The sequence below is a fragment of the Somniosus microcephalus genome, chromosome 15 (assembly GCF_052327205.1).
Source record: "Somniosus microcephalus isolate GS21.2 chromosome 15, FLI_Smic_1.0, whole genome shotgun sequence".
NCBI classification, from domain to species: Eukaryota; Metazoa; Chordata; class Chondrichthyes; order Squaliformes; family Somniosidae; genus Somniosus; species Somniosus microcephalus.
In genome coordinates, this window is record NC_141001.1 from 119,090,661 (window position 1) to 119,106,157 (window position 15,497).

A 15,497-nucleotide genomic window follows, 5' to 3' on the forward strand; every position below is an offset into this window, starting at 1 on the left:
TCCGCCAATGGGAACAGTTTCTCTCTCTCTACTCTGTCCAGACCCCTCATGATTTTCAACACCTCTATCAAATCTCCTCTCAACCTTCTCTGCTCCAAGGAGAACAACCCCAGCTTCTCCAGTCTATCCACGTAACTGAAGTCCCTCATCCCTGGAATCATTCTTGTAAATCTTTTCTGCACCCTCTCTAAAGCCTTCACATCCTTCCTAAAGTGCGGTGCCCAGAACTGGACACAATACTCCAGTTATGACCAAACCAGTGTTTTATAAAGGTTCAGAATGATATCGGGGCTTAAAAGGGTTAAATTATGAGGACAGGTTGCATAGACTAGGCCTGTATTCCATTGAGTATAGAAGGTTAAGGAATGATCGAATTGAGGTTTTTCCAAGATAATTAAAGGAGCTGATAGGGTAAATAGAGAGAAACTATTTCCTCTGGTAGGGGAAGATGGGGTGGGGAACATAGGACGTAGGAGCAGGAATAGGCCACTTGACCCCTCAAGCCTGCTCCGCCATTCAATAAGATCATGGCTGATCTGGTCTTGGCCTCACTCCACTTCCCTGCCCGCTCCCCATAACCCTTGACTCCCGTATCGCTCAAAAATCTGTCAATCGCCACCTTAAATATATTCAATGACTCCGCCTCCACAGTTCTCAGGTAGAGAATTCCAAAGATTCCCAACCGTCTGGGAGAAGAAATTCCTCCTCATTTCTGTTTTAAATGGGTGCTCCCTTATTCTGAAATTATGCCCCCTAGTTCTAGATTCCCCCACGAGGGGAAACATCCTCGCTGTATCGACCCTGTCAAGCCCCTTCAGAATCTTATATGTTTCAATAAGATCCCCTCTCATTCTTCTAAACTCTGAGTATAGGCCCAACCTGCTCAACTTTTCTTCATACGTCAACCCCTTCATCTCCAGAATCAACCTCGCGAACCTTCTCTGAACTGCCTCCAATGCAAGTATATCCTTCCTTAAATAAGGAGTGCAGCTTGGAACAGAGTGTAAGCCTGCAAGTTTGGTGAGTAAGGGAGGGAATCTTAAGGGTTAATCTCTCTTTTTTATATAAAATCTAGTCTTGTGTGCTTGCAATTAGCATTTAACTTAAATTTACTGTTTTTAAGTTTCTTTCAGGCTTGGGCAGGGCAAAGCAAGCTCTGTGCTGGAGAGTGGGTGGGGTTAGTCAGTTAATTAACTGGTCTAATTTGGATCTGCAACTGCCAGAGAGCTGACTCATAAATCTCAGTAGTAGGGGGGGGGGGGACGGGACATAACCTTCAAATTAGAGCCAGGCCATTCAGGGGTGATGTCAGGAAGCACTTCTTCACACAAAGGGCAGTGGAAATCTGGAACACTGCCCCAAAAAGCTGTTGAGGCTTTTGAACATTTTAAAATTTAAAAACGGAGATCGATACATTTTTGTTGGGTAAGGACATTAAGGGATATGGAACCAAGTCGGGTAAATGGAGTTAAGATACGGATCAGCCATGATCTAATTGAATGGTGGAACAGGCTCGAGGCGCTGAATGGCCTCCTCCTGTTCCTATATTAAGGAGACACAAAGTAGCAGGCCTCCCAAGGCTGAATGGTTAACACAAGAACATAATAGGAGCAGGAGTCGGCCACTCGAGCCTGCTCCGCCATTCAATAAGATCATGGCTGATCTTCGACCTCAACTCCACTTTCCGGCACTATCCCCATATCCCTTAATATTCAAAAATCTATCGATCTCCGTCTTGAATATATACTCAACGACTGAGCATCCACAGCCCTCTGGGGTAGAGAATTCCAAAGATTCACCACCCTCTGAGTGAAGAAATTTCTCCTCATCTCAGTCCTAAATGGCCGACCCCTTAATCTGAGACTGTGACCCCTGGTTCTAGACTCCCCAGCCAGGGGAAACATCCTCCCTGTGTCTACCCTGTCAAACCCTGTAAGAATTTTGTACGTTTCAAATGAGATCACCTCTCATTCTTCTAAACTCTAGGGAATATAGGCCTAGTCTACTCAATCTCTCCTCATAGGACAATCCCCCCATCCCAGGAACCAGTCTGGTGAACCTTTGTTGCACTCCCTCTATGGCAAGTATATCCTTCCTTAGGTAAGGAGACCAAAACTGTACACAATACTCCAGGTGTGGTCTCACCAGGGCCCTATATAATTGCAGTAAGACGTCTTTACTCTTATACTCAAATCCTCTTGTAATAAAGGCCAACCATTTGCTTTCCCAATTGCTTGCTGTACATGCATGCTAACTTTCAGTGATTCGTGTACAGGTCCCTCTGAACACCAACATGCACGGTACACCCATTTCTTTTCCAGGCACAGAAGGGGCAAGTACTTCGAACAGGAAGGACTCTCCATGGAACTTCTTCACCCTTTAAAGCTTCAGTAGCCACTTCAAGTTAAAGAGGAGTCACCTGCTGTACCTATGAACGCCCGAATACCATGCTGCTGCCAGGGTCATGTTTATAACCACATCCACCGGAATCAGATCTGCCACGGCACTGTTTGACGCTCTCATTGTGCGAAGGATTCCTTTTCCAGCCTGAAAGATAAGAAAATGAGAAATAGGAGTAGGCCATTTGGCCCCTCGATAAGATCATGGCTGATCTTCCTCATCACCACTTTCCCGCCAGATCCCCATATCCCTCGATTCCCCAGGAGTCCAAAAATCTCTCAGCCTTGAATATACTCAACGACTCAGCATCCACAGCCCTCTGGGGATAGAGAATTCCAAAGGTTCACAACCCTTTGAGTGAAGAAATTCCTCCTCATCTCAGTCCTAAATGCCGACAACTTTTCCTGAGACTATGCCCCCTAGTTCTAGACTCTCCAGCATCTACCCTATCAATCCCGCTCCATCTTGTATGTTTCAATGGGATCACCCCTCATTCTTCTAAACTCCAGAGAGTATAGGCCCAATCTGCCCAACCTCTCCTCATAGGACAACCCTCTCATCCCAGGAATCAATCTAGTGAACCTTTGTTGCACCACCTCGAAGGCAAGTATATCCTTCCTCGGATAAGGAAGCCAGAACTCACCAAAGCCCTTCACAATTGAAGAAAGACTTCCTGCGTCCATCAGATCAACCAATTAGATATAGGGGAAGGGAAATAATGCACAATTTTGAAGCTTTTACACCTGAATTGCAATAGTGTTACAACTCAACAGTGCTGCATCAACAGATTACAACAGCTGAATGCTGCCTTGTTGGGAAAACATTACAGAAAAATTGTTATATAGACTTTAATCCAAGTATTGCCCGCACAAGTCCCTGCTGTGTGCCCTTGGCTGGCGAGGCTCTGTGGTGGGAGCATGCAAGCAGAATATTTACCCTTGTACTCCAGGTCAATGAAATTTTGTGTTGCCAAAGACTGCATAATATAATGGTAGTTTGAACCATTACATTATTTTTGTTGTTTATTGATTCACCGGATGTGGGCGTCGCTGGCAAGGCCAGCATTTATTGCCCTTCCCCGAATTGCCCTCGAGAAGTTGGTGGTGAGCTGCCTTCTTGCAGTCCATCGCAGCAGTTTTTTTTGTTACGACAGAGTGGCTTGCTAGTGGCCATTTCAGAGGGCAGTTAAGAGTTAACCACATTGCTGTGGGTCCAGAGTCACATATAGGCCAGACCGGGCAGGGAAGGACGGTAGATTTCCTTCCCTAAAGGACATTCGTGAACCAGATGGGTTTTTACGACAATCCAATAGTTTCATGGTCACCATTACTGAAACTCGCTTTTTATTCCAGATTTATTTAATTAATTGAATTTAAATTCCCCAGCTGCGGTGGTGGAATTTTTAACTCATGTCCCTGGATCATTAGTCCAGGCCTCTGGATTACTAGTCCAGTAACATAGCCACTGTGCCACCGTACCAGGGATATTTTTAACGCCAGACCGCCTTAGCACAGCTGAATTGAATTTTGACCTGTGGCTGCACTCTACGTTGGGAGGATTTTGCATGTGGGTTTTTTTTTTTTTTTTGCATGCGTCTTAAGTTAAGCAGCGCCTCGATTTCAAAATTCTCATTCTTGTTTTCAAATCCCTCCATGGCCTCGCCCCTCCCTATCTCTGTAATCTCCTTCAACCCCACAACCACCCGAGAGATATCTGCATTCCTCTAATTCTGCCCTCTTAAGCATCCCTGATTATAATCACTCAACCTTTGGTGACTGTGCCTTCTGTTGCCTTGGCCCCAAGCTCTGGAATTCCCTCGCTAAACCTCTCCGCCTCGCTACCTCTTTTTCCTCCTTTAAGACGCTCCTTAAAACCTACCTCTTTGACCAAGCTTTTGGTCACCTGCCCTAATTTATCCTTATGTGGCACGGTGTCAAATTTTTTGTCTTACAATACTCCTGTGCAGCGCCTTGGGATATTTTACTACATTAAAGGCGCTACATAAATACAAGTTGTTTTTGTCTTTAAATGAACAAATGTAAAACTAAAGAAAATTCGGCTCCAGCAGAAGGCCGCATAACCAAATTGGGACAAGGTAGACCGAGCACGACCAGCTAAGGCTCTGTGCCAAAGGCAGAGATAAGCTCAATCCCCAGTCCATGATACATCGAGCGAGGAATTGTAAGCTTGGCTTGTGGTAGCTCACATCACAGAAGGGGGAACATTGGGCCAGGGAATCGTGTCTGTGCGGTCGTTGGCACCCTACAGGGGCATGACAGCAATGTTCCCTTCAAGCCGCACGGAAAAGGTCCCGTGCAGGCCGCTCACCGGCTTCTCCATTGTAAATACCGCGCATGTGTGGAAATTTAAAGGGACCGCGCACTAAAAGAAACAGGACGCGCAGAACCAAGCACAGCTTATTGGGAACATTGCATGGCAGCGCCCTGAAAGCAGACTCCTTCCTTCCCATCTGCACCCATCAGACTGGAGAAAGAAAAGTGCATTCGAAAGGGGGCAACTTGCCTAAATAACCATTTAAAAATAAAAATGACCAAAAGAATTTCATAATTAAACTGACAATGGTCCAAGTCTAATTGCTGGGGTGTTATAGAATCATTTTCTATTCAACGCAGATAGTTGAAGACGACAATGCAATCATCAAACCGCCAGAATTTTCTCACGTCAATTGTTTTCTAAAACACTTCGCCGCTTTTATGGGAATACTGGTAGGTTTTTAATAGAGAAACAGTCTCGAGATTGCAAATACTGACATGATAGAAGACAAATTACAACTTTGCAAGTCCTGCTGATCAGTATGAGGTAATGCTAGCACAGTAGCTGATGTATTGAAATAGATATCACATGGCGGCATTAGCAAATAGGGTATTGGGTTATGACACAAACGCTTTATTTTGTAACTGAACACAGTATGCACTGGATAGTCTGTTTTTATGCGACAGATTTGAGAACCGAGGAATTGATGTAACTTAATATTACTCACAGCAATGAAAAGCCCACTAGGTCCATTGAAGTTATCAATCCAACCCTGTTTGCAGAAGAGACAAGCAATGAGATGAAAAAATCTTAAGTCGCTTACAACATACCGACATTTAACATGCAATGACTACCTCATTAAATATTTCCTAAAATACAGTACAATTATTGAGTAACAAAAATTTAAAAAAGGTAAAGAACACTCCTACTGACAGAGCAGACATCAAATGCATGGTGAAATATCAGAAAGGGGCGTATAGATCATAACAGCATTGGTAAACACTGGAAGCTTCTTAATTCATTCATTCACGGGATCTGGGCGTTGCTGGCAAGGCCAGCATTTATTACCCAGCCCGAATTGTCCTCCAGGAGGTGGTGAGGAGCCGACTTTTTGAACCGCTGCAGTCAGTGTGGTGTCGCAGCGGTTTGAGTACAACTGAGTGACTTGCTAGACCATTTAAGGGCAGTTAAGAACCAGCCACATTGCTGTGGGGTCTGGAGTCACATATAGGCCAGGCCAGACCAGGCAAGGACAGCAGATTTCCTTACCTAAAACGACATTAGTGAACCAGATGGGTTTTCACAGCAATCCGGTAGTTTCATGGTCACCATTACCGATACTAGCTTTTGATTCCGGATTGATTTAACTGAATTTAAATTCCCACTCTGGCTCAGCGAGTTCGCAGAGTACCATCTGGTCAACTTCCATTAAACCCTGAAAATGGGACTGCAGAAACATACCGCGGGAAAGGTGTCCAAACTGCAGCCATGGGCCATATGGAGACCACATGCTTTGGCAATCTGGCCATCCAAGCCCAGGCAACTGAAGGCCGTTTTACTCTACTTTCTCACTCACTGCTTTCCCTCTTGGGATGTCATGGGCCTGCAGGTTCAGAAATGGCTGCTCAAAGGCACTGTTGTTTCAAAGGCACTGTTGTTTCAAAGGCGACCAAATCCTAAATCTGAACGCTAAGATCTGTACTAATCTGCAACTTCAGATACATGCACATTTGAGCGAACATGGATTAAAATGTTAAATGAGGTCTGCAAGCAATGTTCCCACTAAGCTAAAAACAGTGGTACAAAGATCATTAAAATGTCTTGGACAGGAAGAGAAAATAATCAAAAAGGCTAATGGAATGCTAGCCTTTATATCTAGAGGACTAGAATACAAAGGGGTAGAAGTTATGCTGCAGCTATACCCATCCAGGAGAGCTTTTTGAGCCAGCATGTAGAAAGTCCTACAAGAGAGGGGGCGGTACTGGACCTAATTCTCGGGAATGTGGCCGGGCAAGTGGTAGAAGTGTTAGTAGTTGAGCACTTTGGTGACAGTGACCATAATTCGGTGAGATTTAAGGTAGTCATGGAAAAGGGCAAGGATGGACCGGAAATAAAGGTTCTAAATTGGGGGAAGGACGATTTTAATATGATAAGGCAGGATCTGGCCAATGTGGACTGGGATCAGCTACTTGAAGGAAAATCCACATCGGAGCAATGGGAGTCTTTCAGAAAGGAAATTGAGAGAGTACAATGGCAACATGTTCCCGCAAAGGTCAAGGGTGGGACCAACAAGCCCAGGGAACCTTGGATGTCAAGGGATATATGAGAATGGATTAGGAAAAAAAGGGGGGCTTTTGGCAGATACAAAGGACTAAAGACAAAGGAAGCCCTAGAGGAGTATAAAAAGTGCAGGGGGATACTTAAAGAAATTAGGAGAGCGAGGAGGGGCCATGAAATAACACTGGCGAGCAAAATAAAAGGAAAATCCTAAGGTGTTTTATAAGTATATTAAGGGCAAAAGGATAACTAGGAAAAGAGTAGGGCCCATTAGGGACCAAAGTGGCAAACTGTGTGTAGAGCCAGAGGATGTAGGTGGGGTTTTAAATGAATTTTTTGCATCTGTGTTCACTAAGAAGGACGATGTGGACATAGAAATCGGGCAGGGGGACTGTGATATACTTGAACATATTAGCATCGAGAGGGAGGAGGTACTAGCGGTTTTAGCAGGCTTAAAAGTGGATAAATCCCCAGGCCCAGACGAGATGTATCCCAGGCTACTATGTGAGGCAAAGGAGGAGATTACAGGGGCTCTGACACAAATTTTCAGAACCTCTCTGGCCACAGGGGATGTGCCAGAGGACTGGAGAACAGCTAACGTAGTACCATTATTCAAGAAGGGTAGTAGGGATAAACCAGGGAATTACAGGCCAGTGAGCCTAATATCAGTGGTAGGGAAATTATTGGAAAAAATTCTGAGGGACAGAATTGGTCTCCACTTGGAGAGGCAGGGATTAATTAGGGATAGCCAGCATGGCTTTGTCAAGGGAAGATCATGTCTGACCAATTTGATTGAATTTTGAGAGGGGGTGACTAGGTGTGTGGATGAGGGTAGTGCAGTGGATGTGGTTTACATGGATTTCAGTAAGGCTTTTGATAAAAGTCCCGCATAGGAGACTGGTCAGGAAGGTAAGAGCCCATGGGATCCAGGGTGCCTTAGCACATTGGATCCAAAACTGGCTTAGTGACAGAAGGCAGAGGGTGATGGTGGAAGGTTGTTTTTGTGACTGGAAGCCTGTGTCCAGTGGGGTACCGCAGGGATCGGTGCTGGGTCCCTTGCTGTTTGCGGTCTACATTATTGATTTGGATGTGAATGTAAAAGTTCGCAGAGGACACGAAAATTGGTGGGGTGGTAAATAGCGAGGCGGGAAGCCTCAGGCTACAGGATGATATAGATGGGTTGGTCAGATGGGCGGAACAGTGGCAAATGGAATTTAACCCTGAAAAGTGTGAGGTGATGCATTTTGGACGGACTAACAAGGCAAGGGAATACACAATGAATGGTAAGACCCTAGGAAAGACAGAGGATCAGAGGGACCTTGGTGTGCATGCACATAGATCCCTGAAGGCAGAACAGGTGGATAAGGTGGTTAAAAAGGCATATGGGATACTTATATTCTATGCCTCGGCTAATGAAGGCAAGAGCAGGGAGATTATGATGGAGCTGTACAAAACGCTGGTAAGGCCACAGCTGGACTACTGTGTGCAGTTCTGGTCGCCACGCTATAAGAAGGATACGATTGCTTTGGAGAGGGTGCAGAGGAGATTTACCAGGATGTTACCTGGGCTGGAGTGCTTCAGCTATGAAGAAAGACTGGACAGGCTGGGGTTGTTTTCCTTGGAGCAGAGAAGGCTGAAGGGGGATCTGATTGAGGTATACAAAATTATGAGGGGCATAGATAGGGTGGATAGAAAGGAACTTTTCCCCTTAGTAGAGGGGTCAATAACCAGGGGTCATAGATTCAAGGTAAGGGGCAGGAGGTTTAGAGGGGATTTGAGGAAAAACTTTTTCACCCAGAGGGTGGTTGGAATCTGGAACTCACTGCCTGAAAGGGTGGTAGAGGCAGGAACCCTCACAACATTCAAGAAGCATTTGGATGAGCACTTGAAATGCCATAGCATACAAGGCAATGGACCAAGTGCTGGAAAATGGGATTAGATTAGATAGGGCTTGATGGCCGGCACGGACGCGATGGGCCTCTTTCTGTGCTGTATAACTCTATGACTCTAACCCTGGTTAGACCACACCTGGAGTACTGAGAGCAGTTCTGGGCACCACACCTTCGGAAGGATATATTGGCCTTGGAGGGAGTGCAGTGTAGGTTTACCAGAATGATACCCGGACTTCAAGGGTTAAAAAATTACGCGGAGAGATTACACAAACTCGGGTTGCATTCCTGATAATTTAGAAGGTTAAGGGGTGATCTGGTCAAAGTTTTCAAGATATTAAAGGGAACAGATAGGGTAGATAGAGAGAAACTTTTTCCGCTGGTTGGGGAGTCTAGGACTAGGGGGCATAGTCTAAAAATTAGAGCCAAACCTTTCAGGAGTGAAATTAGGAAACACTTCTACACACAAAGGGTGGTAGAAGTTTGGAACTCTCTTCCGCAAATGGCAATTGATGCTAGATCAATTGTTAATTTTAAATCAGAGATTGATGGCTTTTTTATTAACCAAAGGTATTAAGGGATATGGGCCAAAGGCGGATATATGGAGTTAGGTTACAGATCAGCCATGATCTCATGGAATGGCAGAGCAGGCTCGAGGGGCTGAATGGCCTCCACCTGTTCCTATGTTCCTAAGCTGCGCAGTCGTGCAGTTAACTGCGTGGTGCCGCGCAGGCCGCTCACCAGCTTCTACACTAAATACCGCACACGCGCAAAGATTTGAATGGGCCGCGCACTGGGGGAGGCAGTGCGGCTTACGGGGGTCACTACCCGTAAGGCTGTATGGTTTATGCGCAAGTATACACAAAGCTTAGACAGCCCTGCTTTACAATACGTCTAACAACCCCAATATACTTTGCCCCACCATTGGCGGCCGTGCCTTCAGCTGCCTGGGCCCCAAGCTCTGGAATCCCCTCCCTAAGCCTCTCCGCCTCTCTTCCTTTATGACGCTCCATAAAACCTACCTCACTTGTCTATTAGCTCCTTCTTTGGCTCGAGGTTAAATTTTGTCTGAATCGCTCCTCTGAAGTGCCTTGGGATGTTTTCTACTTTAAAAAGCGCTGTATATCAAGTTGTTGTCTAAACCTTTAAGAATTACCCCAAAACTTACAGGAAATGGTTCCTTCCAGCTGGCTCCAACAATAGAAGGTCTGACAATTGCAACATTTAAGTTTCCACATTCTTGCTGTACAACATATTCTGCCATGGCTTTTGTGTAGGTGTAGGTGTTTGGTCTCTCGCCAATTAGTTTTCTCGTAATGTCCTGAACGAGGCCATCATCCATCCACCTGCGAAAAATTTATAACGGTGAAAAATTTGAAGCCTTCAAAAATAAACTCTTTTGATCTAAGTTTGAATGATGTTCAATTTAAAAAGGAAATTAAAAATCGAGAAAAGCACTCAGCTATAAATCAACAAGTAGTATTTATATGGGGCATCAATCTACAAGATGCACTGCAGCAACTCGCCAAGGCTTCTGCGGTAGCACCTCCCAAACCCGCAACCTCTACCACCGAGAAGGACAAGGGCAGCAGGCGCATGGGAACACCACCACCTCCAAGTTGCCCTCCAAGTCACACACCATCCTGACTTGGAAATATATCGGCCATTCCTTCGTCGTCACTGGGTCAAAATCCTGGAACTTCCTCCCTAACAGCACTGTGGGAGCACCTTCACCACACGGACTGCAGCGCTTCAAGGCGGCGGCTCACCACCACCTTCTCAAGGGGCAACTAGAGATGGGCAATAGATGCCGACCTGGTCAGCGACGCCCACATCCCATGAACGAATTAAAAAAAAATAAACCTCAAGTTCAAACAGGTACCGAAATCTTCCATAGTTACAAAGTAGAACACTCCAGGTACTGCGACGAATTAAGGTCAAGGTAAAATTGAGACACCATACTAGTACTCCATTTACCTGTATACAAAATTGCACAGGCTAATATTATACCTAAAAAGCTGCAGTATGCCGCTTTCGTGTGCCAGAATGAGTGTGCTTTGAAATCCAGCACTTATTTGCAATAAAACATGTGCCTGAAGTTAAGAAAAGAGCTATCAACTAAAAGCAATTTCTAATTCAATACTATCCAAGCAAAACTAGAGGCCATCAATATAAGATAGTTACCAAGAAATTAAATAGGAAATTCAGGAAGAACCTCTTTACCCAGAGAGTGGTGAGAATGTGGAACTTGCTACCACAGGGAGTGGTTGAAGCAAATGGTATAGATGCATTTAAGGGGAGGCTAGACAAGCGCATGAGGGAGAAAGGAATAGAGGGTTACGCTGATAGAGTTAGATGAGGAAAGACGGGAGGAGGCTCGAGTTTCTGTGCCGTATATCCTGTGTAATCCTATTCCCAGAATCAAAAGCAATATTATTCTAAAGTAGCCGTTGAAACTTTTTTGCACAACTTGGGAGGGAAGGGAAAAAAGTGTAAAAAAAACGGAATGCAATACATGGTAGAGAAAAAATCTAACCAGTGGCGAATGATTCTGTTTCATAAACCAAGCGCAAGATAGAAATAAGACAGCAAACATACTCCAGAGCTTCAATCAATTTTTTAGGATCAACTGGAGGCGGATAAATGACCTCCTCAATATGTTTGCGGTTGCAGTGCGCATACGCAGTGGAAACGTGAATGAAGACCTCGAGCTTCTTCATCAGCTGTGCGAACGCAAGGAGCTGGCGGGTGGCGACTACATTCAACTGCATTGCATCTCTGCAAGGGAAGAACATCAAAGTTAGTCACCAGACCCTCAACATGCCAAAATACAAGTACTGAAATGCACTGGAGCAATTCTTTCCAAAAACAGGCTCATTAGAGAACAGGAACTCGTCTGACATTTAATCTCCCATCAGTTCTTTTTTTATTATAAAATGCAACAAAATACAAGTAAATCCCCATATCAAAGTAATCTGAGTATAAAGACAATCACAAGAATTAAGCGTCAAAGCTCTGGGATGTAGAATTTTCCAGCACAGAAGGTGCAAAGACAGATTGCCCATTTATTTTGTGTCATAATGACCTGTGTTAAGTCACCAGGATTGTAAACTTGTTTAATGTAAGCATCAAACTGTGTTTACAGCCACTCAAACTTGGTCAACATTACTGCATAACTTGAGGATATTACAGTCTGTTCAATATATTTTATATGTCATGAGACTGGTTTAAAGTCACCACTTTTTGGAATATATATCTTAAAATTTTATACACATACACACCACTTACTTTTAAATCTGTAAAACTTCCGACATTAAATCTTACAGCCTGTGCACCCCAATCCAGAATTTTTAAGTAATGTTATGCCAATATTAATCGCTAAAACATTATAGTTTGCCAAATTGGGCTAGGCAGCAATGTTAAGTACAGGGTTATGTCTACAGAAAAAATCCCACCTCATACACGGGTGCAAGAGTTGATTTAAAGTCAGAACGGAGAAGCAGCTCCCCTTCTCCTCCGCCAAATGGACAAAAAATGCTTTACGCAAGTATACTTTTTGGTGAAAATATAAACAAATTACAACAGACCCACTCGGCAGTTGTAAAGTTACAGACCAACTGCTGGTTTTCCCGACCTGATATTCTGAACCAGATAGTAGACGGTTTCTAAATCCTCCTAAAATGTACAAAAGTCTTCCATAAAGGCACTGCTGTGCCCGAGTCACTAGAAAAACATGTTCCTCTTTATAAAAACAGCATTCGCTGCGTAACAGCAAATGCATAAATAATAACATAAGAATTAGGATGAGTAGGCCATACTGCCCCTCGAGCTGAATCCGCCATTCAATAAAATTATGGCTGATCTTTGACCTCAACTCCACTTTCCCACCTACTCCCCATATCACTTGACTCCCCACGAGTCCAAAAATCTATACCTCTCAGCCTAATCGATTCAGCATCCACAGCCCTCTGGGGTAGAGAATTCCAAAGATTCACAACCCTCTGAGTGAAGAAATCTCTCATCTCAGTCTTAAATAGCTGACCCCTTAGCCTGAGACTGTGACCCCTGGTTCTAGACTCTCCAGCCAGGGGGGAAACAACCTCTCAGCATCTACCCTGTCAAACCCCCTCAGAATCATTATATGTTTCAATGAGATCACCTCTCATTCTTCTAAACTCCAGAGAGTATAGGCCCATTCTACTCAATAAACAGATTAAAACAATTTAACAAAGAACCAATTTGAGAATGCCTGTTTTCATATCAAATCAAATGTAGTCTTAATTGTAGGTTTACAATTTCAGTTTTCAGGAGTTCATTCAGTCTAATAGGGGGCAAGAAGAAGTTGTACAACAGAAAAAAGCAGTAAGTAATTTAAAGCAACGAGTACTGTGTGGGGATGGAGGAGGGGGTGCACTACCTACCACAGGCAGTGCCAACGTCAAAGATACTAGCCAGTTACACCAAAGCTGGCATTCATTGAAACTCTGGTGCTGCCTTCTGCTGCACGAGGCCCATGCGTCAGAAGCTGGAGGCACTCGCGCAATCACACGTGGCTTACAGAGCAGTGAGCTGCTTCATTTTCATTAGTCTAAAAATCTGATGCCTCAGTCGAACAAGTTCCCCTTTTTATTTTGGGAATAAAAAACCAAATACATCCCTGAAACATGCAGGAATGTAGGCCCAGAAATTCCGGGCTGCTGCTCCGCCATCAAATGCAGCTAGCATTCAGTGCAGCCAGCCCCAAAAGCGCAGTCGTATCCAGCTGGCCCTATCGGATGGCATGCTGGGCTGAAATTCATTGAGTAGCCCTGGAATGGCCCAAAAGACTCTAGCAGATGTCTGGGGAGCGGGCGGAAGATTCACCGGCACTCCCCTCCCTGAATCGTTGAGGTACACAGCACGGAAACCTGGCAGATTCAGGTTCTGTCCCAGATTCCCCCGCCCCCAACAGCTGGTCTTCCACTTTTCGCCCCCGCTCTTCACTGGAATTTTGTTCCCACATTATTTTGATTTCTGCAAACTAATGTGTCCCTACTACTGCGTGCACTGCATTAAAAAGAGACAAACCTTTTGGGATTATTGCACATTGCAACAGCAATATTCTCATTGTTTATTGGCAAAATCTTAAAGGACAGGTTAAACATTTTACAGCAATTATTTCAAGAACTGCCGATTGTCTAATTTTAGATGATCGCTTGATTGGCATCCCACCCACCACCTTAAACATTCACTCCCTCCACCACCAGCGCACTGTGGCTGCAGTGTACACCATTAACAAGTGCACTGCAGCAAAGTGCCACGGTTTCCTTGACAGCACCTCCCAAACCTGCAACCTCTACCACCTAGAAGGACAAGGGCAGCAGGTACATGAGAACACCATCACCTCCAAGTCACACACCATCCTGACTTGGAAATATATCGGCCGTTCCTTCATCGTCGCTGGGTCAAAATCCTGGAACTCCCTCCCTAACAGCACTGTGGGAGCACCTTCACCACGCGGACTGCAGCGGTTCACGAAGGCGACTCACCACCACCTTCTCAAGGGACAATTAGGGATGGGCAATAAATGCTGGCCTTGCCAGCGATGTCCACGTCAAGGGAAGGAATAACAAAAAAAATGGAACATTTAAAAAAAACGCAAACACCTACTTCAAGGTTTCATTGAAGCGCACGGTGGCTGCGCAGTGAAAGATGATATTAATGCAGGATGTCAGGAGTTCCTTGTCGGCCTGGCTTAGCCCGAGCTCTGGCTGGGTCAATTCACTGCTCACTGCTACAATCTTCTCTTTGAAATCTGGCTGCTCATCTCGCAGTCGGTCAAAAAGCTGCACAGGAAAAAACATCAAAACCACATTAGACAACTGAGACAGAGTAAGTGCTGTAAAGTCACCATTGTGGCAGCCAACGCATTCAGTGGCTAAAAGGCATTAATAGCAAAACTGCTTAGGCAGATTCTCAGTTCAGTTTGGGAATATACTATGAAGAACCACGGTAAACAGTACTTCAGAAGGGTATTGCAATTTTTTTTATTTTTTTTTATTTTTTTTTAAAAACTTAAAGCTTACCCCCAGCAGCAGAAAAAGGTAATTAAAAATATTCAACTACAGTATACAAAAGTACCGAGTGGCTCAGCAGTACCACTCTCGCCCGAGTCAGAAGCTTGTGCACACAAGTGAAGTACTCCAGTGCAGTACTGAGGGAGCGCTACATTGTCATTAGTGCCATCTTGCGAATGAGACGTTAAACAGAGGTCTTGTTTGCCTTCTCAGGTGGACGTCAAAGATCCTACGATGCTATTGGTAGAAAAGCAGGTCTCCTGGCCAATATTTGTCCCTCAGCCAACATCACTAAACAGATTAGCTGGTCCTTTATCTCATTGCTGTTTGTGGGACCATGCTGTGCGCAAATTGGGTGCTGCATTTAACAAAGTTTGTCACCAAGCCACATAAGGGGATATTAGGACTGTTGGTCAAAGAGGTAGGTTTTAAAGAGTGTCTTAAAGGAGGAGAGAGAGATAGAGAGGAGTTAGGGAGGGAATTCCAGAGCTTAGGGCCCAGGCAGCTGACGGCACGGCCGCCAATGATAGATGTGCAGGAGGCTAGAATTGGAGAAACGCAGAGATCTCGGAGGGTTGTAGGACTGGAGAAGATTATAGAG

At 44.8% G+C, this 15,497-nt stretch overlaps 1 protein-coding gene across 7 annotated transcripts in view; it reads right to left on the minus strand.

Annotated features, from left to right (window-relative positions):
• The window catches only part of far1 (fatty acyl CoA reductase 1), a 136,048-nt gene that overhangs the window by 41,879 nt on the left and 78,672 nt on the right, over positions 1–15,497 (minus strand). For 5 of the 7 annotated variants that reach the window (XM_086008349.1, XM_086008351.1, XM_086008347.1 and 2 more), the window contains 5 exons: positions 14,490–14,665; positions 11,439–11,618; positions 10,009–10,186; positions 5,402–5,446; positions 2,420–2,547 (listed from right to left, as the gene is read on the minus strand). In XM_086008349.1, coding sequence (XP_085864475.1) covers positions 2,420–2,547; positions 5,402–5,446; positions 10,009–10,186; positions 11,439–11,618; positions 14,490–14,665 — 707 coding nt within the window. The remainder of the gene's footprint in view (positions 1–2,419; positions 2,548–5,401; positions 5,447–10,008; positions 10,187–11,438; positions 11,619–14,489; positions 14,666–15,497) is intronic. The other 2 variants (XM_086008353.1, XM_086008352.1) reach the window with 1 other exon arrangement.